The following is a 24,560-nucleotide window of genomic DNA, read 5'->3' on the forward strand; positions in this document are numbered from 1 at the left end:
ATTGTCTGATCCACATGTTTAGCTGTGTGTTTTAGGGGTTTGAAACTAGGCTATCAGCCTATAGGTCACAACAACTGTACATTCTGTAACTGAGCAAATACTCAAAGTACTTTGTAAATATATCATATTATAAATAGGATAATCCCAGCTTTTGGAAATTTACATCTAATGATTTTTCATCATGTTTGTATATTTCAGTACCTGAGTAAATTCTCCACAGTTTCAGCAGCACAGACATGAATGAATGAGAGACTAAACTGAAAGAGTGATGCTTCTACCAAGTACAAACAGCCTCACCACTCAGAGGTACTCACCAGTAGACTGTCCTGGGTGTTTTTCTTCTGGTTTCAGACTGGAGCTCTCTGCTGTCAGCAAAACAAAATACCAAACTACTGCTAATGACCATCTGGAACCTAAACTGTGCTGGACTGAGAGCATTTCTAATTTTACTCTGACGTCACATAAACGCAAAATGAAACTGCATTCAGCTCGCTCAGTAAACTCGGCAGGACTGTGTGCTGCACCCTTCTGTGCTTGTTTTCACTGGTTTGTATAGTTGCAGCACGACCAGTGGCCACATTGATCTTTTGTCCAGCATGTAAAGCTTGTTCTCAGCTCCTCACAGCTCTGCAGGAGCCTGTAATCCTGGTCAAAGGTGACCTGTCATGAGAAAAATGGTACTAACATGAATCCAAATGAATACATTTGCTCAGAGATGCATATGTCCAGTCTCATTACCTTGTTAGCACATGACCTGCTGAGCCCTGTTCACAATCTTAACATGTTGTAAGAGGGAAAACACACCTTAACTCTGTTTTCATACATCTCAGATTAGTAAATTTATATCTATATATATGTAACCTAATGTTGAGCTGATATAAGTTTCGTGAACTTTTCTGTTTCTTTATGTAAACTTAGTAGTTACTACATCACAGAGGGGAAACGTATGTTCCTTACCTCAGAGTGAAGTCCAAACTTCATCAGATTCTGATCGTTACAGGTAAAAGTACAAACAAAAATTCCAAGAGGTCTGTTTGAGTGTGTTATCTAATTTAAGCACAAGTGGTGAAAGTTACTGAGAATCAATATTTCACTCTGGAATGGTGGTGTGGTCCGGCAGCTCATTACATACTCATGATAACAAGAGAGCTCTGGTACAGTCAACAATGACATCCTTCAATCTGTGAGGATGAAAAGTTAAAATGAAAAGTCAATGCTTCCATATTAGATCGGATACATTTATATTTTTCAACAGGCTACAGACTGCAGGCTGTTAAGGATGCAACATTTAAACTTCTACTTAAAAAGCCTTCAAAAGACTCTTGATCCTGATGTTTTATAAATACAGACCTTTATCCAGAGTCCCCTTTATTTATAAAATCCTCAAAAAAAAAGCTGTTGCAAAACAGATATGTGATTCCTTGAATAAGAATGGTATGTTTTCAGTCAGATTTTCAGAGGACTCGTCTTTATGCTTGTCCTGTTAGATCTTAGTGCTGCATTTGAGACCATCAATCACAAGGTCATTTGGTTATACAGCATTTGTTATTTCATTTGTGAAACCTTTTGGCATTCATTTGAACATGCACTCCAATCTCTTCTTTTCCAAAAGTCACTCGCACCAATAATGGTAATTCATTTTTGACTTCCTACTTTGGAACGAGGTTTGTCATATTTGGACATTGTTGTACAACCCGTTCTACAAGAACATCCTGTACTGACCTGTCCTTTTTAAACTTTTGGCTACTGACCAGTAACTCAAGCTAAACTCATAACTCGTAAAACATAATCCACACATATATGAAGAGTGAGTTTTATCTGTAAATCTCTATCTTTGCTTTTTAATTTACAACTTGTACATCAGTTTAGCATTTTTCAACGGAAATGTATTTGTGATAATCTCAGCCTATTGGTGTTGATCCTTTTGAGACTGTTCTGCTGCATCACAAAATTTCCAAAATGCTGGAGGACCAAGCACTTTCCAGTGGATGGTGGTAACGCAACATTTAGCAATACCAACCTTTGTTAAACTGAACAAGAAGACCAAACCAAGCAGTGTGGAATGGTCAGCAGCAGCAACATGGCTAACTAGCTGCTACATGGAGGAGTATTTCCTTATAACTTTTTAATAAGGATTATTTTAGGTTATTATTTAGGTTATTTATCATGATGATTTAATTCACAGTTTTGTTTTGTTTTTATAATGAAAAGTCACTCAGGGCCATAACTCAATGAACATGAGTAGACAACATCTGAGCTCCACCTAAGAGTCCTATTCCTGTTTTAACTGAGTTTATTTAGTGATTGTGTATTTCATGTTAAATGGGTTGTATGCTGACATATTCCATAGTTTGGTGCCTGGAACATCTCTTACATTTGTTTAAACAGGATTTGATATGGTTCTGATATGAAATACTCTTTGTCCACCTCTGCCTACATACAACTGTCATGGTAATAGAATCACTTAAGTGTTCAATGCCAGGAATATCTGCGGCAAAAAACAATTAAATCCAATTGTAGTTCACAGCACTTTAGCACTTGTGGCTCATCATGTACGGCATTTTGATTGGGGGTTTCTCTCATTTGTTTTGTTTTTTTTTTTTTTTTATTCTTGCTAATGATTTATATTGTCTAAAAGGAAAGTTTATGACACAGAGAACTAAATGTGTGTATTTCATCATCAGTTTTGATTAATAGTGTAATAAACTTTCTGTAGACTCTGGTTATGGTTTCTTTTGGGTGTTTTTCAGTATTTCTGGGTTGAGTCCTGCTTCTTGTTTCTATTTCCTGTTTTATTTTGAAGCCCTAGCCCTTGTGCATTAGTCCCCAGTGTACTTCCTGTCTTTGTCTGCTTTCCCTCCTTTTTTGATTGTCTGCCCCGCCCTGATTGGTGTTACCTGTTGCCCATTACCTCCTGTCTATATAAGTCTTGTTGTTCCCCAGTACACAGTTTGCCTGTGTCTGTACCTGAGTTGCTTCCAGTGTGTGCTTCTGCCTTGCGTCCTCGAGTCAACTCCCTGTGTTTGGACTTACCTTGGCTGCCTTTTGATCTCAAGTAAGGACTTTTAAAGTTTGCCTAGTGTTGGTTGTTTCCTGCCTTTTTCCCTCTTTCATGGATGATTTTTTCTTGTTAAAGTTTTGTTCTCTGGCCCTGGACTGTTCCAGTGATTTTGAGTTTAATAAGACTTTCAGTTCACTCATCTGTCTGTCCTGGGGTTTCTGCATTTGGGCCGTCTTCCCTCATGTTCCTGGCTGCACAGCAATGATTTTAACATCAGGACTGTTAAGGTGATGTCTTTTTGCTCATTGTTACCTTGATTTTGTTTGATATGCTGTGTTGGCTGTTTGTAAGGTACACCTCGCTCAAACCGAGGCAGCCTCCTGCAACAGTCCTGTAATCCACCTCCATGAAGATTATAATGTTCAGCTGCGTTGAAACTGTCTTATAGACTTGCTAATTCAACTGTGTGATCATTTTGGTGGTTGTGGTTTGTGATGCTTTTGACCTGTACTGTTGGGCTTAAAGGCTTGTTGCTTTGACAGCGGCTTCACAGATGCATTTAAAGTCCAAGTACCAGATTCACATCAAATCATTAACATTCTGATCTGGAAAACATATCCATGTGTGGTGGGGAATACTCCCCTGGTTTAGGTAGAGCTGCTGAGTGCAGTCTTGAGCCAGCCCCTCCCAACTCCTCCTAATCTGGGTCAGGTTATATAAGACAGCTGTGTGCGTTTGTCTATGTCTTTGCCTCCTGTTAAGTGCACGTTTTTAACATCCTGTGGTGAGTTGGCCTACGACTGTTCTTTTGTCAAAATACATTTTAAATATGCAGTTTGAGTATGCTGCACTGTTGATGTTTTCCCCCGTCTTTTTAAATGTAGTTTACATTTAGTCTGCTCTCTGTTTGACCTTAGTTTAACCTTTGTTCACTTGTTTAGATTTATCCTTTACATTTAGTTTTGATTTGTAGATTTAGTTTAACCTTTTGTTCTTGATTTTTGCCTTGAGTTTAGATTTCTTTTTAGGTTTCTGTTTCTTTAATAATCTAATTTCTTTAATCTCTTGTTTGAATTTGTTTAACCAACTGGTTATGTTGTATTTTTGCTTCGTTGATTATTATCAATGGACACAGTGTTGGAGAGGAGAATGTTGTCCAAAGTTAGGACAGTAAGAGCCATAACGACAGTGTTCAATTATTAACAGAAAAAAATGTTATAATGCCCCTTTTTTGGTTGATCGTTTATGAGGTCACAGCCACTTAGGCGTCAGTTACGATTAAGCAGCCTAAGGAACAAGATAGTTTTTTGACAGTACGTTTACGATTGAATCTTGTAACTTTGTTTTTTAAGTAAAGTTTTTTGGAACAGAGCTACCTGATCGGAAGATTCATTACCAGTCATACTTATTGCTGAAGGTTTGCTTAATAGTAGCGGTATAGGAGATTAGTGGACAGATTGCCGTTAGATGTGAGTCAAAAAACTCCGCTCTCGACGGAAAGAAGAACGGACTAACGTGGATGAAAGCCATTTCTGAATGGATGAGGATTAAAACCCAAGCCCTCACAACGAAAGCCTGTGGATGCTTTGCAACAAGTTTCGACAACTTTCTTTAATGAACTCGTTAAGTGGATGTCGGAGACGCGCATCGCATAAATGGCGAGCGCACTGCCTTGACGTGGATTTGGATATCAGCGGTCAGACAAGTGGTTCTTTCTGTGGCCATGGAAGAATCCGCCCACAAGAGGGCGCCAAAGTCCACAGAGAAGGCAGTGGAGGATAAAATAAGCAGGCTTTTTGGATCCAGAAGAGGTAAATTATCTCAGCTTACAAGCATGATGAGAATTATTGAAAACTTGAAACTTGATTATTCAACTGTGCATGAGGTAGAAGAAATGCTTCATAATCAGTTTGGTAAAACATTCACTGTGTTTGAGGATATAAATGCTGCAGTTGTGGCTTTATCGGATGAAGGTGAGGGACAAGTAGATCAACATAACTGGTATGAACAAAGAGCAGCACACTTAAGAGACTTTGTTGAAAATAAGAATTAGAAATTAATTAAATAAGAAATTAACAGATATGATAATGCACATGGAGATAAAGGTGCAAATGAAAACCCAAGAAGCAATCTTGGTGAGGATGATGTCAAAGCAGAGGACAGTGTATCTCAAGCTGCTACAGGAAGTCAACATAGTAAGAAATCCTCAGTTGCATCAACAATTAGTGGGTCCTCAGCACATATGAAGGAAGAAGCAGAACGTGCAGCTTTGATGGCACGTTCAGAAGCTTTAAGGAGGAAACAGGAGTTGGAAAGTGAAGAGCTGAAGCTGAAAGCTAAAATGGAACAGCTTGCTCTAGACACAGCTATTGCAGAGTCTAACGCCAAACTCAAGGTGTTGAAGGACTATGACAGTGAGAAAGGAAGCATTAACAGCGTTGTATCTCAAAGGCGTGCACAAAGTAAACCAGAAGAAGAGAGCGCAAATGCTATGCAGTCCTTGAATGCTGCTGCAGGAGGACGAGCAGCATATATTCCTGGCACATTGGCGCTGCCTTTACCAGACACACATCAGACCAAGCCACCTGGCAGCAGCCACCCACGGGCAGCTCACAATGATGGAGGACTGCATGAAGTCATGCAGAGGCAGAATGAGATTACTGAGATGCTGGTACAGCAACAGAGGAGGTCATATGTCCCTTTGAAAGCCATTCCAGTTTTTAAAGGTGACCCACTCACTTATAAATCCTTCATCAGGGCATTTGAGCATGCTGTGGCTGATAAAACAGACAGTTATAAGGACAAGTTGTACTACTTGAAACAGTATACGAGCGGGGAGCCGCAAGAACTTGTTCGTAGCTGTGAGCATATGTCACCTGACAGAGGCTACCTCGAGGCCAGAAAGTTGCTCCAGAGGCAATATGGAGACGAGCTGAAGATCGCAAATGCATACATGGATAAAGCTTTGAAATGACCTCAGATCAAATCTGAAGATGGTAAAGCATTAAGTGCTTACGCTCTTTTCCTGATTGGATGTAGGAGCACAATGGATAATCCTACTAATATGCAAGTTGTTATTTCAAAGCTTCCTTACAAGCTTAGAGAGAAGTGGAGAACAACTGCATTTGAAATTCATGAGACAGAAAGAGGATGAGCAAGGTTTTCTCACCTAGTCGACTTCATTGACCGACAAGCAAAAGTAGCTCTGGATCCTCTTTTTGGTGACGTTATAGAGAGTCCACACTCTGCCAAAGAAAAGGCTACAAAAGAGAGGAATGTCAGGAAAACTGGACAAAGAGAAAGTACATTTGCTACAAGTATGAAAGATGCAACTATGGAGGCAACTGCTTAGAAAAGCAGCCCTGTAAAAGATGTTCTCACAGCTTTTCACAAACCTCGTCTCTTTTGCCAGAAGAATCATTCACTTTCTGTAGGCGACAAAATTAAAGAGCTGAAAAACACGGAACGGATTGACTTCCTGAAATCTAAAGGCTTGTGTTTCGGATGTCTTACCTTTGGGCACCTCAGCAAAAAGTGCAAAAAACGACTTAAGTGTCAAGTTTGTTCTGAGTCGCATCCAGACATACTCCATGTCAAAACAGAAGATAACAGAGCTCCAGAAAAGTTTGAAGAAAACAATGATGGGAACAACGTAGTGTCCAGTGCCTATGTGTCGTGTGGTCAAGAGTCAAGTGGAAACATGGGGGCTGGAGAGGAAGAATGTGTGCTTGCTGTTGTACCAGTTAAAGTGAAGTCCAAGAAGAGTGAGAGATGGAAACATAGGCCTTCATAGATCCTGGCAGCACCGCAACATTCTGCACAGAAGACATTCAGAGAAAACTAAATCTTAAAGGAAAGAGCACCCACTTTCTTCTTGACACAATGGCACAAGACAACTCTCAAAGTCACAAGTTAATGAAAAGTGTTGTTCCTTCAGATCTTGAGGTATGTGGTCTTGAAGATGATAAATTCATTGAGCTGCCAAAGGTGTTTACACACAACCACATCCCAGTAAAGAAAGAAAATATCCCACGACAATGATGGTGATGGCAGATGATGGTAAGCTGCAGAGCTACACAGCTAATCGTGTTCAAGTGAGGGAATTAGAAGAACTGTTAGTGAAACAGTACAACACAGATTTCCCAGAACGAAGCTGAGAAGAAAAGGATGAAATGTCTCAGGATGATCACAGGTTTATGCACCTGGTTTCAAGCTCAGCCATGGTAGTTGATGGGCATTACAGCCTGCGTTTGCCCCTGAGAAATGTGAACATTAAAATGCCAAACAATCCCTGCATGGCACAGCAGAGGATTGACACTCTAAAAAAAAAAAAGTTCAAGAGAAACCCAGGCTTCCATAAAGACTACATAGTGTTCATGAAAGGCATCATTGAAAACGGCTATGCTGAGAAAATACCAGCTGAGCAACTCAGTCGCAGTGACGGCCGCGTGTGGTACATCCCTCAGCACGGTGTGTACCATCCCAAGAAAAAAAAAAAGATAAGAGTAGTCTTTGACTGCACGGCCACATACCAGGGTATCTCCCTAAATGAGCAGTTGCTCCCAGGACCGGACCTCACTAACAACCTCATTGGTGTCTTGCTGAGGTTTAGAGAGCATCCAGTGGCGCTGATGGCGGATGTGGAGTCCATGTTCTATCAGGTTAGGGTCTCGGAGGAAGACATAGACCTGCTGCGGTTTCTGTGGTGGCCAGAAGGCAATCTAAACAACAATGTGGAAGAATACAGAATGAAGGTACACCTATTCGGTGCTACATCTTCACCCAGTTGTGCCTCCTACGCTCTGAGAAGAACTGCAGAGGATGGAGCAGGGTTTGTGAGTGCTGAGGCCATTGACACTGTTAAGACACTTTTATGTCGATGATTGCTTTAAAGCAGTGGAAACAAGTGAGCAGGCAGTCAGACTGGTACAAGAACTCACAGACTTATGCGCCAGAGGAGGTTCTCACCTGACCAAGTGAGTGAGTAACTGCAAGATAGTCTTGCTGTCTATTCCAGACAATGACCTGGATTTAAGCCACAACGCACTTCCAATGGAACGTGCACTTGGCGTGCAGTGGTGCACAGAGACTGACCGGTCCCGCTTCCAGATAAATATGCAAAGAAAGCCTGTCACCAGATGTTGCATCTTGTCCACAGTAAGTTCTGTCTTTGACCCCCTTGGTTTTTTGGCCCCACTCATATTACCAGCAAAGCTCATCTTGCGCGATTTGCGCAAAAAGAAACATGGCTGGGATGAAGTGATTGATAATGGACATGCAAAAAGATGGCATGAATGGTTGTCAGACTTGAAGAACTTGACGGAGTTCAGCATACCCAGATGCATCAAAACAGATCAGTTTGGATCCATGCAGTCAGCACAGCTGCACCATTCAGCAGTCGTTGCTGTCAGACAGGATCTCACGGTCCAGTTACAGGAATCAGTCTTCTGGACTGATAGCAGTACAGTACTTAGATATCTTTCAAATGAAAGTGTTCGCTTCAAAACCTTTGTGGCGAACAGAGCCACCACCATAAGGGACCATTCTCATCCCACTCAATGGCGCTATGTCCACTTGGCACTAAATCCTGTGGATCAGGCTTCTCGAGGGGTCAAAGTGAAGAAGTTCATGCAGAACAAAGTCTGGATACACGGCCCAGCTTTCCTGCTGAAACCTGAAAATGAGTGGCCTAAACAGCTGGATGAGAAAGACTTGTCAATAGAAGGAGACCCAGAAGTCAAAACGTGCGCTAGAGTCATCATGACCAGCACAACTGAGAGCTTGTACACTTTCAACAAGCTTGTTGCGTTCTACTCAAACTGGTAACGACTGAAGAAGGCAGTCGCATGGTTTCTCAGACTGAAAGACACACTAATACTACTAAAAGACAAGAGAAAGGAGCTCAAAGCTACTGTCAGTCAGTCTGAAAACAACTCAGAAAAACAAAACAAGCTCATTGTAGAGCACATGTCGAAATTCAAATCAACAATTCCACAGCCTGCGTTATCACTGGAAGAGCTGGTCAGAGCAGAAACAGAGCTCATACAGCAAAGTCAGATGCAGGATTTCTCAGAGGAGATCTGTGCTCTATGAAAAAGGGCTCCAATCAAGAAAAAAAAGTCAGATCCACAGACTGGACCCTATGCTGCAGGATGGTATACTAAGAGTTGGAGGTAGGCTTAATAAGGCTGCAATGCCACAAGAGGCTAAACATCAAGCCCTCCTCTCTAAACAGTCACCTATAGCCAACCTCATACTGCAGCACATCCACCAGGAAGTTGGACACTGTGGTCGCAACTATATGCTGTCAGTGCTGCAACGAAAGTATTGGATCCCTCAAGCTAACTCAGCTGTAAGGAGGATTGTCTCAAAGTGCATTGTGTGCAGAAGATTCAATGCTAAGGCTGGATGACAGAAAATGGCAGACCTGCCTGAGGACAGGTTACTACCTGATCAGCCACCCTTTACCAATGTGGGGGTCGACTTCTTCGGCCCATTTGAGGTCAAACGTGGAAGGACCCTTGTCAAGCGACATGGTGTGATTTTTACCTGCCTCACGATCAGAGCAGTTCACCTTGAAGTAGCTCACAGTCTGGATACAGATTCCTGCATTAATGCCATCCGTCACTTTATATGCAGAAGAGGACAAGTAAAAATCTTGCACTCAGACAACGGATCAAATTTTGTTGCTGCAGAAAAATAACTGCGCAAAGCTTTGGAAAACTTGAATCAGACCAAAATACAAGACACCACGACAGTACAAGGCATCAAGTGGCTGTTCAACACACCAGCAGCCTCACACCAAGGTGGCGTGTGGGAAAGACAAATCCGGACTGTGAGAAAAGTCCTGAACTCTGTCCTACAGCAACAGTCATTAGATGATGCACTTCAAACCATCATGTGTGAAGTGGAGGCCATCATCAATAACAGAACAATAACACATGTATCAGATGACCCTAATGATGTTGAAGCCTTGACACCTAACCTGTTGCTTATGAAAACCCAACCTGACATCCCATCAGGAGTCTTTGACAAGAACAATCAATATGCACGATGGCGATTGAAATAAGTACAGTATATTGCCAATCTATTTTGGACCAGATGGACAAGAGAATATTTGCCACTCCTTCAGGAGACACAGAAGTGGCTCACACCACAGAGGAACTTCTCGTCAGGAGATATTGTTCTGATAGTGGACAAATCTGCCCCTCGCAACTCCTGGAATAGGGGTCAAGTGATAGACGTTGCCAGACTCTAGTGGTACTGTGAGGCGAGTCAGCGTGCAGACTAAGACTAACATACTCGACAGACCTATAAACAAACTGTGTCTGTTGAAACGTGATGTGAACAGTTTGAGTATGTCAGTACGAGTGTCTACATGTAATATAGATGTTATGTTGAATGTTTTATGGCTCTACTGTTTGATAATTTATGGTAATTGTTTTGCATCTCGCATAAGCAATTAGGGTCTGGAAATGTAAGAGCCATAACTACAGTGTTCAATTGTTAACAGAAAAAAATCTTACAATGCCCCTTTTTTTGGTTGATCGTTTGTGAGGTCACAGCCACTTAGGCGTCAGTTACGATTAAGCAGCCTAAGGAACAAGATAGTTTTTTGACGGTACGTTTACCATTGAATCTTGTAACTTTGTTTTTGCTTTTTTAAGTAAAGTTTTTTGGAACAGAGTTACCTGGTCGGAAGATTCATTACCAGTCATACTTATTGCTGAAGGTTTGCTTAATAGTAGCGGTAAAGAAGATTAGTGGACAGATTGCCATTACAAGGACAATATTGGACTCTCCTTCATTTATTCTATTTATTATTATTAGTATTTCTAATTTATCTATTCTAGAAATTTTTTCTCTTACCACACTGTGCAATTTTCCTCTTTTCTTCATTTTCAACTGGGAATTAAGTAACAGTAAGAATTTCCTTACGGGGATTAATAAAGTTATTCTGATTGTTTATTTGGTTATTGGGTTACATTATATTTTTTGCTTTGCTATCATTATTTGATTTTGATTTAATTTTTCTTTTGAGGCCCTTTTCTTTCCTAGATGGAGTGCTAATGTGGGCAGGCTAGATGTGTGCTAACTCCTTAAGAGCAGTCTTTCTCTCTGAACTCTGGCTACTAATGGACTATACGTCAAAGCTGAAATCCTCAAGAGTTTAGTAACAAGTTCAGTCCTGATGTGACCATGTAGAGAGAGTGGTTGGCCTTATCAGATGTAACTATAGTTACAAGCTTCTGGATTTCATGTTTGTGCTGATTTCATTTCCAGAAATGTTAGAACCTTTTAGTATACAAGTTTTTTTCAGCAGGTCATCTTCCTGTGTGTGTGTGTGTGTGTGTGTGTGTGTGTGTGTGTGTGTGTGTGTGTGTGTGTGTGTGTGTGTGTGTGTGTGTGTGTGTGTGTGTGTGTGTGTGTGTGTGTGAGTGAGAGAGATGTCTTGGGTTTTTTGTCTTTCATTCATTGAGTTAATTGTTCAGCCTTTATGTGGTGAGGAATACTCCCCTAGTCTAGGTAGAGTTGCTGAGTGCAGCCTTGAGCCACCCCCTCCCAATTCCACCTAATCAGGATCAGGTTATATAAGACACCTGTGCGCTTTTGTCTCTCTGCCTTCTGCTCTGTCCCTGCTGTGGCTGTCCGTGTGCTGTACAGTATTTCATGTGAAGGATTTTGGTGCAAGGTTTTAACATCCTGTGGTGAGTTGGCCTATGACTTTTTTTTGTTAAAATACATTTTAAATATGCAATGTGAGCTCCTGCTCTTAGTTTGCCCCTGTTTGACCTTAGTTTAACCTTTGTTCTCTTGTTTAGCTTTATCCTTTACATTTAGTTTTGGTTTGTAGATTGAGATAGAGTTTAGGTTTCTTTTTAGCTTTGTTTCTTTAGTCATCTAAATTCTTTTTCTTTTGCTTCAATTTGTTTCTAATCAACTGGGTTATGTTGTAGTTTTGCTTTGTTGATTATTATTTGGTTATTGGGTTACACTATATTTTTTTGCTTTACTATTATTGTTTATTTGGTTGTGATTTAATTTTGTTTGGTGTTTCTTTTCTTTCCTAAGCGGAGTGCTAATGTGGGGAGGCTAGGTACCTGTGGTGAGGGCCCTTCACTTAACTGCATGTGAGTTTACACACAGGGACACTATAGACTGCACCATTTGCTGTGAGTTTGGTTTTGCTGCACCAAAGGAGAGTGGTGGTAGCACACCTGACACTCCTTTGTGTAGTCTGCCTCTCTGCGTGTGGCCTCTGCCTAGTGTTTTAACTTGAATTTTAAACCGTAACATGAATGTTGAGGCCTTCCCCTTTTAGGAGAGAGAGAGAGAGAGAGAGAGAGAGAGAGAGAGAGAGAGAGAGAGAGAGAGAGAGAGAGAGAGAGAGAGAGAGAGAGAGAGAGAGAGAGAGAGAGAGATTGTAATAAAGTACATTTTAACTATTTCATTAAGTTGCAAGTGTTTTTCGTTCATCTGTTTGTAACCATTTTCTTTCTTTTCCAGCAGTTCCAGTCCCTGCTTATCTTTTTTGATTATTAAATTCATTCATATATTTTTCAGCTCACATCTCTACCTCAGTAATGTACCTGTGTGTCTTTTACTAAGTATTTATGCTAGGTTTTTCCTGGGGTGCAAGTCCCCAGGTGGCGTTGTGGGTAATTTTAATTTTTCCCCTTGGTGTTCCTCGCCACATTTAGTAAATGTTATTTCCCCAAACATGAAGGTTTCAAAGCTCTCTACACTCAGCCAGAAATGCAGTATTTATTATGTTGCATTTAGAGTAGTCAAGGCTCAGCATGTGCATTAGGCTTTATTTTGAGATTTGCACAGTTCTTTGTATCACCCATAGATGTAGCAGTACCTGGTCTTTATATGAAATGGAAACTACTGACAAAGACTAACAGAGCCAGAGGACAGGTTCAGTCTCTAACGTCTGCAACTGAAGCAGAAACCACTCACTCTTTGAAATGTGTTCACACCCGCTCAGTGTGACTGAGTTCAGTGTCAGAGGCGTTCACTCTGATCACTCCTGCACTATTAACCCAAGGGCTACAACCAGTAGCAGAAATTTCATATACAACAATGGAAAAATAAAACCAACCTGACAAAGAGTAAATTCTAAGGTCTGCAGGTCACTTCACCCTGGTGTGTATTTTGTGTTTATTGAATGGGAAAGTTTCTTTATGGTCATTTTAAAAATTGATCTTTTTGATCTGAACTGTTATGGTAGCAGTTGTACATTATAGATGAAGATAAGCATAGTGTTTGCCTTGAGACTCATGCTGCTGGCTGCTGCAAGCAGCATCATCTTCTGTCAGTCACTGTCCTGAAATGGAGCGGTTTGGACATCTGGACAAAGGTTCTGAAATCCACACAAAGGTGTAGTGTCACAGTGATGTCTCCAGAGGTCAGAGGCACACTGAGTGACTTTAGAGTGGGTCATGGTCAGAGCTGGCATCCTGGTGTTGGTAGAAGCTATCTGAGCTCTATTTACTTTTTTGCATGAATGACTTTAAGAGCAGAACTAAGTTTTTCCAGTCATTATTTTTTATGTCAGGGCTGTTGTTTATGTGTATTGGTGCCAAAATCAAATGACTGCAGTTTGAGTAAAACTAATATTCATTTTGAACAAAAGACTAAAACCAAATCACCATCAGCTGTGGAAAATGAACACTTCATTGAAAACTTTTTTGTTCAGTATTAAGACAGAAGATATTTCACCCATTTTATTTATTTACCATCAAAAACAAATTAACTGGATTCCCATACAGTGGAAAGAGCATTGAATGCATTAACAAAAAGAAACATACATTCTATCTGTACTCTATGTTGAAGATACTGTTTAAAGACATGACGTAGGCCCTGCAGCATTCAAACCTTCATCATTCAGTAAAACCATGTATTTAAAGCCAGCATGACTGTCTGTAATGCTGGTGCCTTTCCCTTCTCCTTACTGTCATGCTTTGTCTGACTACAGGGCAGTGACATCACATAAATCAACATTTTCATCATGCTCCTGTGGAGAGTTGACAAGTGCCATCTCTTCTGAGCCTCCTGCTTTATCTCCACTGCTGTCTCCTTCCACACCGCTACTGCTTGCGCTACTCGTTTCATCCTCGTCTTCCTCCTTGTTGTTCTTCCTCTCCTCTTCCTCCTGTCTGTTCAGCGCCCCCATCCTCAAGTTGTCCCCCTCCATACTGGAGCAGTCTGAAGTATCGCTGTCTTCATCATTGTGTTCGTCCTTATCATGGTTCTTTGATCCACCGCTGCCTCCTTCTCCCCCATCATCACTCCTCTGTCCTCCTTCCTCTTCCTGTCCTCTTCCTGCCTCTTCGTCATCATCCTCCCCTCCTCGCTTCCCCCCCGGCCAGAGGCGGTTCTCCAAGTTGCTGACTGCAGCTCTCAGCCTCTCCCTCACACCCAGAAGGAGCCTGGGGACAGAGTTGTCCTGGCCTGACTGCCTGTTCCTCATGGTGTGGAAACATCCTATAAGCAGCATCAGCGCCATGATGCTCAGCAGAGTCACCGAAATAATTATTTTGGATTTAGAGGATTTGGCAGTGGATTCAGTTGGTTTCATGGTTAATGCTGAGGAGAGAGACTGGCTGTTTGTTCCAGTATGAGATGCTGCTGTTGTGCGTGTTGGTGAGGTTGATGGGGAGGATGACGGGGAGGATTTTGATGATGATGCGTTGTTGGCTGACGTCTCCTCCCATTGAGCTGGAGTTTCAGTGGTTGCTGCCTTGTTTACAAAAGTAGAGGAGGTGTTGCTGTGGAGTGTTTGATTACCATCAGATGATGCAGGAATCAGGAGAATTGGCACGAATAAAGTCAGAACTAGGATGGCCTTGGTCCTCATGGTGACTGTAGGGGCCAGTAAAAAGACAAAAACAAACTTAGAATAGCAGAATGTTATACTGTAATGACAGGAAGTGGGAGGGGAGAGAGGGGAGAGAGGGGAAGGAAAGAACATAACTGGAAGTTCCACATGGAGATATGTAAAAATAATAATACTAATAACTAATAGTAGCAGTGAGTGTTGAGCAGGTTGATAAGGGCAGTAAATGGTTTACAATCACAGATCCAGACTCTGCAGCTCTGGAGGCAGAAACACCTGCAGAAGAGAAGAGAGAGACGAGAAAGCACAAAACTACAGGAAAGAGAAGAAGCCAAGTTAGTGACAAACCCAAGCCAGCTCTAACTATAAGCTTTATCAAAGAGGACAGTTTCTAGCCTTATCTTAAATGTAGAGAGGGGGTCTGCCTCCTGAATCCACACTGATAAATGGTTCCACAGCAGAGGAACCTGAGAGCTGAAGGATCTGCCTCTCATTGTACTCTCAGAGACTCTGGGAACCACAAGGAGCACAGTGTTCTAGTGGAGTAATATGGTACTATGAGCTCTTTAAGAAATGATGGTGGCGCTGGGATTTTAAATTCTATTCTGGATTTTACAGGGAGACATGATAGAGAAAGTAATACAGGAGAAATATGATCTCCTTTCTTCCTTCCTGTTAGTACACATGCAACAACCTTCTAGATCAACTGGAGGCTTTTCACAGAGTTATTGGGATGTCCTGATAATAAGGAATTACAATAATAACAAATACACTAAATATAATATATAATAAATATTAACTAATGTGTTTCTGAGGTGTTTGGGACCAATTACAATAACTTCAGCTTAATAGCAGAAAGTTATTGGTCATGCAGGTGTGGATGTCCTGAAGTGTGTTTAAGTTTAACCACCTGACAGGTTTCATCAGGCTTCATTGATAAATATAACAGAGAAGAGATTTGATTACAGCTACTTTACAGGAAAGTCAGTAAGGACAGATCATATCTAGTAAAGAAGAGCGAGCTAAGGGCAAAGTTTCCTTGAGCACTACATGGATACATGGGGTTTGGGAGTTAAACCATGGAGCAAACCTCTTTTGTTTTATTATCTTCTTGTTTTGCGTGGTAGTAGAGCTGAGTGTCACTGACACTGAGCCTGTTTCGACTGTTTTCTGTAACTGACGATCCGACCCTCTCACCCACTTCACACCATGGTGCTGTGTTGCGGTGAGAGACGAGCAAGGTGTCGTACTTCTCCCTTAAGTCTATTTTCATTTGATTCTGTATTTGACACTTTTAATATGAAAAACCAAGGTCAACACAGAACGTTTAACAGGGGAGAAGAACATCTTTAGAACCAGAGAGACCATAAACCAGACCTTAGGCTGGAGTGAAAGCTGTCAGTCAAACTGTGGCGTGAAAGAAAATGGACCAAGTACAAATTCAAAAGATTTTTTTGAATCTAGGCAACTAGATCCATGTGCTGTTTATGAACTGTCATGACAGAAATGTCCTGTATTTACATGTAAGCCAATTCACCACGTGAGTGCAGGGACTTTCCCCAAAATATCAAAAATCCAAAAAAGTTAAATGGGTGTGTGTGAATTCTTTTCTTGTTTTATTTTTTCTTTTACTGAAAATATAAATAGCAAATGTATTGGCTGGCAGGTGTCCAAAACCATTACGGGGGACACATCTGAGTTCACAGTGTAACCACCATCAGTCCCACAGTATGTTACTGTAATCTGCAGGTAACCATAGTAACATTACTTAAATTTACAGTCATACTGTAGTAGATGGAGCATCATGGCGACAGAACGGGTCTGACCCGTCGAGGTATGGATCAGACTCCCACCGTGTCTCACAGATGCTCGATCTCACTGGGATCTGGGGAATCTGGAGGCCTAGTCAACACCTTTCTCTTATTGCAATTGTTAGCCTTTATTTTAGCAGTGTGCCGCCCTGCACTTCACTGCATATGACCATGACCATGTGACCTTTGAGTCTTTAAATGGTGTCCAAACCCCATGTTAAAAGAAAAGAGAGGCAGCAGACCTCTGATATGGCTTCCAGAGCGCACGTTTGTAAAGCGTTAGCTCAGCCCACTGTCATCATGCCATGCCATGATGACATTTTCTAAATGAGTAATTCTCTCTGTGGATGACAGTGGGTGTGACAGTACACTGATATTGTTAGTGAATACAAAAACTACATGTTAATGTCAGCTAAAGCTCACTGTCATCTTCAGGACAGAGTTAGTGACTCCTTCATTTGAAGATGGTATGGTAGCATTTAAGTAGAATACACAGAAAATCTTTCTCTATCTTATTTCTCCAAAGCCATGTTGATCCATGAAAGCAGCCTTTAGTTCACTCCTCTATTAATTAAAGCTTCTGCTGGACAAAAATATGTTGTTGGGTCTCTAAATTTGCCAACACTGTGTTCACTGGCTATAAAACGCTTATTGCCAAGCAATAGTCTGTCACTTATTTTCATTTCTTTCTGCGGCAGGGGGTATTTTCAGTAAGACCTAATGAAAGATGGTTAGTGAGACTATAGAAAGTCTTTGGAACCTAATATTCAAGAATAAAAGCGAAAAAGGGAACAGAAAGAGAATACACTCAAATACACACAGGGAACACACACAAAATACACACGCAAGGAGGGATTCAGGATGTGGTTGTTTCTGAGTGCCTCACACTGCTGTTCAGCATAACAGGAAATCAAATTTTTGCAGCTACCTGCAACTGCCAGTAAGCAGGTGGCTCTCTAACTGGTATCACTGCACATCTGTGATGCTTGAATCTACACATCTTTCGCCACAGGACGAAAGGCGTCTCATGCTTTCACCCAGTACACTGCCCTTAACAATCAGAAAGGCTCAGACAGGGTTTTTCATGTGATTCCAAACCTAATATCAGAGTCGCTGAAGTTTCAGTCCTAATCAGATATTTTTGAACCTTTTTAACCCACAAGTGAGTGAGTCAATACAACCCCCCAGACATTTATTCCAAACTCTAGATCCCAAAGTTTGGCACATCACCAAATGTCTATGTCCAAATATAAAGGAATAGGCCATTTTTAGGCAAATACATGTCTAATATTTCTATATATGGCAGGGGTCTTCAAAAATTTTCAGGCCAAGGACCCTGAAACTGATGGAGAGATGGAGCATGGACCCCCCTGCTACTATGTTCAATTCATGTTAATGTGTTTTTATAGACATTTAAATTTGTGGGGAAAAAAAATGTCTAATCAACCAAAAATTTCACGGCTCCCCTGCAGTACCTCCGCGTGCCGTACTAGTGACATTTTCCAATTCCAGAAAAGATCCTTGAGCTGCATTTTTCCATGCATCTTATTTTTCTAAATTACAGAGGATTCAGTTAATCACATACTCAAGACGTTAAATAAAGGAAAGCAAAGTTATTTTTTTCCTTTAAGAGAACTTATAAATGAAGGGGCGAGAGGTGGGACTGAGAGTGAGGGGAAGGTCATAAGGTTGGCCAGAGAGGAAGTTATTTAAAAAGACTAATAGAAAGCAAAAACAACAACTAAAAAAAGTGAATGGATTCTGGTTTCAAGAAATATGAGCAGCAGATGAAAAGGAAATCAAACTAGGCGGGAAACAGTAACATCATCAGCGAAGAATCTAACTGACATATTTCAATTCCTGTGAACTTGTGAAACTAAACAAAGTTAAATGCAAATGAAAGTGTTTACTTACTCGCTGAGCTGGTTGTCCAGTCAAGTAATGAGATCAAATGAATAAAAGAGAGAGGGAAGTGAAAGAGTGACAGAAGTGGAGCTGTAGATGAGCATGTGAGGAGAGTATTAGAAAATGAAAAAATCTGGCATGTCAAGATGAGAGGCGGTGGGCGGGGGAACAACAGTCAGACTAAAAGTGGGGCATGTGGGAAGGTTTCAGTACCCTCGCTTCTTCACTTAACTACTGTAGGTCACAACATGTTCACAGATCTGTTTTACTCTATATTCATCTCATTTGATTTGAAACACATGAAAATTTACAGTATTAAACTGTTTTAGCTGCTTGTTTCTGAGATTACAATTCTGTCCTATAAACACAGTGACTACATTTTTGGTTAAAGTGAATCGACTCTCCAAAAAAACTCAGATTCTGAGGTCTGGAAAAAATAGTGTTGTGTTCAGTGTTCAGCAACAGAACCTCTGGAACCTCTAAAAATTCCCTCTCCTCCACCTACTATCCCTGTCAATTGATCTCCACCATCTAACTCTGTAAAACATAAAATATTCTTCCCTTAATAAACAGGAAATGTTTAAACATGACATGTTTATTGAGGGAAACAACATGGTACCAGACTTTGGCCTAGTCAGAGTAGAAACAAATGTAGTTCTTCTAATATTTATCAGTAAGCACTGACTTCTCAGCCTCTTCCTGCAGACTGCTGAGGGCTCTGAGGTGTTTCAGTCCGTCCTACACACACAGCATGTTTGAGATCCACCCACAGGTTTTCAGTCATGTTCAGGTCTGGGGACTGTTCCAAAGGCCTCAGCTTGAGTTTCTTCAGGTGGTTCATGTTGGATTTTGAGGTCTGCTTTGGATCGTGGTTCTGTTGTAGAGGCCAGCCTCTTTTCACTTTCACTCTCTTGACTCATTACGGGACCGGACATTTCTTCCTTCAGAATTTACTTATATTTAGTGTCTACCCTCTATCAGTGCAATGTTTCCTGTGCCACTGGCTGCTACACAACCCCCAAGCAGAATATTTCCACTCACATGCTGAACAGTTAGCAGAGGTGTTGTTTTGATCAAACGCTGCTGCTTTTTTTTTTTTTCTTTGACTGTGACCAAAGAGCTCAAATCTAACTGTATCTGTCCACAGCACTTATTTCTAAAACAACTCTGGCTAATCCAGATGCTGCTTTGCAGAATTCAGATGTTGACTTGTGTATTTTTTGCTGGTCTAATTTTAAATACTAATTTAAAGTACTCAGACTACTTTACAGAGTAAGATTTTACAAAACGTCATCATTTTCTAAAACATGCTGCATTGTTGTTGTACCACCAGGCAGAGGCTGGATATTTACCAGAAAGATCTCAGTGGTTCACATCAGTCAACTTTTTCTCTGTTTGTTGTCCACCAGGCTCTGGAGAAAGACTGAAGGAGACAAGCAGTCCTGATGTGTCCTTCAGCATATCTCTTCCTCCGGAGATGAGATGGAGTCCCATGATGGAGACAACTACTGGTGTGTGGCTGAAAACCCTCATGAAGAACACAGTGATCCTCCTCTCTGTTCATTTTGAAAGGTAAATACTCAGCAAAAGGATGAATTAAGATACTGCAGCAGGAGAAAAGTAAATTTCATAAATATTTAATGTCTTGGATTGCTTGTGCTGTTGAATGCGTCATGATTTCTGAATAAATTCAGGGGTTTTTTTCCCCAGAAATTGGCACTATAACAAAAGAGTTTCTGCTGTGTCTTTCGATCTCATTCCCTCAGACATTGGCAGCTGGTGTCAGACTGAACTTCCTCCTGTTTGTTTGATAAGTCATCAGCTGTTTTAGGAAACTGCTGTGACATCTTCAGTAGGAACCAATGAGCTTGGAGCTCAGAGACAGTCTAATACAGTGCTAATTTGAGTCTGCACCCAGGAATCATTCATTGACAGCAAGAACAATATAGTTTTTCAGGCTCATATAATAAACAAGTGAATTAATCACATATAATGAATAAATGAATGTGTTGTATTCAATGAATAAATACATTTACATAACCCATATATTATATGGGTTATGTAAATGTAAGAAACACACACACCTCTCTGTCCATTCAGCAGTTGTCATTGTCTGCTGATCTTGAAACAGAGAAACAGGATGTCTGTGTTGGACATGGACAGGTGCTGGCTTTGGCTTTAATCTGTCTGTGATCTAATCAGAGGTGTACCATATCATATCGATCACAGCTTTTAATATTACAGAGGCCACAGGTCCAAGCTGAGAGTATGCTACAGTATGGCGAGAAGAATTTCCAGATCTTTTTTTTTTTTTTTTTTCCTGTACTTCACATTTGATTTAAGCATATAAAGAACTGTAAACAGGCCTGTGGTGGCTCCACTGATTGTGAATCACCTCTGGAATCCCATGACTGAAGGTTGTCTGTAGCACTACAGTACACTACAGTACACCACAGTGGGAAATCTGTTCTTTCCTTCAAAGAAGACTTGAATGTGTAGCACAACAGCACCCACATCTGGTAGAGCCATAAGGGAGCAGAACTTAAAATGATTGTGATAAAAAAAAAACTAAAAAAACTAAACTAAAAACACAGAACGGGAGCTCAGTTACAGTGTGATGTGATACTGTTTCACTTACTGTTTAAAGATAACACGTTTCCTTATTATTGAAACAACAATTACATTGTACACACTAAAGCAGACAGAGGACACACTCTGTAGTAAAAACTGTTGTGATTGGAATGTAGTTAATGATCTAACAGGGCTAAACGTGCCAGTGCCCTAAAACATTAACAGCCTCATATAATTACACATAAACAAACAGGCACAGGAACATATGAAACACTTTGTAGCCATAATGTAACAACTTCCGTTGCGAGGCTTTTGCATTTGTGTTGTAGCTTTTGCGTTTGTGTCGCGATGTTTGCATTTGCATGGTCTTTCTCGGCCACCGTACTTTTCAGATCAACATATTACACATTGGACAATATAATAATCTTCTAAAATAAAATAAAAACCCCTGCTGAGTCCTGATTCAGACTCACATGGCTATGTACACCACCTCCAGACAGGAACAAGAACAGAAATGCAGAGAAACTGGCAAAGCCACATTTTGAGACAAGAAGAAGAACTCTGGCAAAAAATGTCCCACAGAGGTGGACTAGAATCTTATTTACCTTAGTGTGGAAGGAAAGCTTCAAACTCCTTTTTCCACTTGTAACTTTGAGAACGTCTTTATTCTGCAGCCAGTTGCTCTTTATAACTTACTGAAGAAAAGTTGTTCTTTTCTGTGATTTACCAAACTGCTTACAGCACCAAAGCCATGGGTCACAGTGTTAGTTCTGATATATTTACAGGGCGTTATCTGAACAGCTTTCATACAAGGCTGGTCAGCACATAGGTTGACTTTCTGACTTTCTGACTCTGAGCTTCAGTGACTCTGATCATCTTCAGACTGCAGCTGGACATGAACCATAACTGTTCAACAGATGTCTTAAAGGACGATCACACACTGTCCCGTTCTTGAACGTCTTTATTAGAGAAAAGAAGCGAACGTCCACAAACACAAACACAAATGCTTTGCACTTTATCAGAATACACAATGGACAACAGTCATTCAGTGAGACACACAACAAAGTTCATAAGTTGCCTTGAAACAGGAAAAACCTCCCAGCTGATCCATCCCAAGGCTCCAGGTGTTTAGCATGTATGTTAACAGCTGAATGGGCTCTTGGAGCAGATGAAGCAATAACCAGAGCCACACTGGGTGTTACGCCAACCACCTGAAGTTTGATTAAAAACAGACAGAAGAACAAGATTAACACCAAATATGCTTTTGTTTTTCTTCTTCACTTGACAAATGATCCACCATAGTGTCCACTACAACAGCAGGTAGTGACCTTTTTCCACAGAAACCTGAGTAAATCAGTGTGAGGACGAGGACGTGACTTACAGGAGGAGTGTAAGTACATGCAGGGGTAGCTGCTGGTGGAGGATTGGGAGTACCAGTTGGTGTAGTAGAAACCTTCACGGTCAATCCACATCCACCGGCCCTGAGAGACAAAGAGCAGGAGTGTAAAGAAGTGATGTCTTAGTCTCTTCATTTGCTCTCATATCCATCTTGTACAACTCCAGACCCCCTTTGGACCAGGTCCTGGGTTTGATCTGGACTGACTGAGCTGATATGTCTTGATAAATGCAGACCTGCAGGTTGAAGCCTCCCAGCCATGCGATGCTCTGACCGGCTGTCTGAGTCATCTGCTGGAGGAAGCTGTACTCTCTGGGGTTGCTGACTGAGGCCAGGTTGGCCCCCAGGCTGTTGCAGTGTTCCTGATGGACAGAGGAAGCACAGAGGGATCTTTGTGGTTGTACACATAAATACTTGTTGTGTCACTTCAGCTCAATGGTTGTTTGACTGCTCACAGTAACAATACAGAGTAGTTAGAGTATCAGTACCTCAGCATTGTACCAGGACAGAGGAGTGTTGATAAACTTGAAGCAGCGAGAGTTGTAGCTGAACCAGCCGTCTGGACAGAAGTTAAAACGAGCTGCAGAGAGACAGAGGAGACAGAGTATTAACTGGACTTCAGCACACGTCACATGACTGCTGTGACTTTTTTCCATGACAACCACCTTCATGAGTGAAAATAAAGAAGACATTGATTACAATGATGTGGCTCTTACATTGAGGTGCTGCTGCCTCCTCAACATCACCTGCTGCACAAATACAGAGAAACACAATCAACACAATCAATAGTAACATCATATGTACATTATTAAAGTGTGTGTGTGTGTGTGTGTGTGTGTGTGTGTGTGTGTGTGTGTGTGTGTGTGTGTGTGTGTGTGTGTGTGTGTGTGTGTGAGCCACAGAACATGTAGTGTAGTCGACCTCTTTGCTTTTTAGTTGACAGGTTCTGACATTACAATTAGTCACAGCTACAAAAAGACAAGAAGGTCCAGACATGTTTACCATCAATAGTCAGTTCCACTATATGCAGAATGTAGCATGCATGTCTGCACAGTATTATATTTTCAGGCCTGGCCTGTGCTGGTGGGGCCCAGTATCTTTTCATGGGACTCCAAATCCCTGGCGGCGCCCCCTGGCTGTCACTACATCAGACATGAAACCAAAGAGAAAACTGCTGCGTGAGATTTAAAGAGGACACTGACCAGGTGCAGCAGCCACGTGTTCCTCCGGGGCCTCCACTGCTGCTTCTGTGGATGAATCACATGAATGTTGGTGTCAGATCCATGCAGCTCTTACTGTCTGTCTCTGTGTGGATTCAAGCTCATAGCTTCAATACTGACCTGGAGCCTTCTGTTCATCTGCAGCTGGAGCTGCACAGAGAAACACAGCACTGTCAGTAACAGGAGGAGTTACTGTGTGTGTGTGTGTGTGTGTGTGTGTGTGTGTGTGTGTGTGTGTGTGTGTGTGTGTGTGTGTGTGTGTGTGTGTGTGTGTGTGTGTGTGTGTGTGTGTGTGTGTGTGTGTGTGTGTGTGTGTGTGTGTGTCTCACCTGCAAATGCAGCACAGACGAGCAGAGAGAGAAGCAGGACAGTCTTCATGGTGATGATGCACTGATTGTTCTGTGAGGAGAAAAACAAAGTGCCAGTCAATCTACAGAGAGAGAGCAGAACCATCAGCTCCACTGAATGAAAAGAAATCCAGCAGGAGTCTTACCTGTCAGGTAGATGTGAGCTGATGATGATGATGTTCAGGTAACAGCTGATGATGCAGTGACGACAGGAGGCTGCTCTGCTCTTTATATACACACCTGAACCACACTGAGTCTGGTTGATGTGGGCGTGTGGACGGCAGAACGTGCTGATGTTGGTCTGTGACTCAGCTCTGTACGTGGGAAGACGTGCAAGCCACCTCTTTAATTTTTCAGTCAAGGTGAACATTCAGGGAGGGTATAAATTAGGACAAAGATATTTAAGGTGTTTTTTTTATGAGTTTAGTTTGACTTTTTAGAATTCCTCATGTACGGACGGTGGGCTG

The 24,560-nt window shown here is 41.4% G+C and overlaps 2 protein-coding genes across 2 annotated transcripts; both read right to left on the bottom strand.

The window, feature by feature from the left end:
• Nucleotides 1-13,716: 13,716 nt before the first annotated feature.
• Nucleotides 13,717-18,697, bottom strand: LOC121181415. The gene is made up of 2 exons (XM_041037370.1): nucleotides 18,569-18,697; nucleotides 13,717-14,869 (listed from the first exon to the last, which is right to left on the bottom strand). Exon 2 carries the CDS (start codon nucleotides 14,862-14,864, stop codon nucleotides 13,977-13,979), a length of 888 nt encoding a protein of 295 aa, XP_040893304.1. The 5' UTR covers nucleotides 14,865-14,869; nucleotides 18,569-18,697; the 3' UTR covers nucleotides 13,717-13,976.
• Nucleotides 18,698-22,206: 3,509 nt separating this feature from the next.
• Nucleotides 22,207-24,273, bottom strand: LOC121180986 (ladderlectin-like). The gene is made up of 9 exons (XM_041036716.1): nucleotides 24,240-24,273; nucleotides 24,076-24,145; nucleotides 23,867-23,896; nucleotides 23,729-23,773; nucleotides 23,243-23,275; nucleotides 23,015-23,106; nucleotides 22,763-22,888; nucleotides 22,512-22,611; nucleotides 22,207-22,341 (listed from the first exon to the last, which is right to left on the bottom strand). The coding sequence occupies exons 2-9, from the start codon at nucleotides 24,122-24,124 to the stop codon at nucleotides 22,271-22,273; spliced, it is 546 nt and encodes a 181-aa protein (XP_040892650.1). The 5' UTR covers nucleotides 24,125-24,145; nucleotides 24,240-24,273; the 3' UTR covers nucleotides 22,207-22,270.
• Nucleotides 24,274-24,560: the final 287 nt, after the last annotated feature.

The sequence above is a fragment of the Toxotes jaculatrix genome, chromosome 4, assembly GCF_017976425.1.
Source record: "Toxotes jaculatrix isolate fToxJac2 chromosome 4, fToxJac2.pri, whole genome shotgun sequence".
Lineage (NCBI taxonomy): Eukaryota > Metazoa > Chordata > Actinopteri > Toxotidae > Toxotes > Toxotes jaculatrix.

Coding starts and splice junctions, on each gene's coding strand:
- LOC121181415 (XM_041037370.1), bottom strand. CDS start 14,864: ATGAGGACCAAGGCCATCCTAGTTCTGACTTTATTCGTGCCAATTCTC.
- LOC121180986 (XM_041036716.1), bottom strand. CDS start 24,124: ATGAAGACTGTCCTGCTTCTCTCTCTGCTCGTCTGTGCTGCATTTGCA. Junction 23,276..23,728: donor ACACGTGGCTGCTGCACCTG/GTCAGTGTCCTC, acceptor GTATTTGTGCAG/CAGGTGATGTTGAGGAGGCA. Junction 23,107..23,242: donor GGAGGCAGCAGCACCTCAAT/GTAAGAGCCACA, acceptor GTCTCTCTGCAG/CTCGTTTTAACTTCTGTCCA.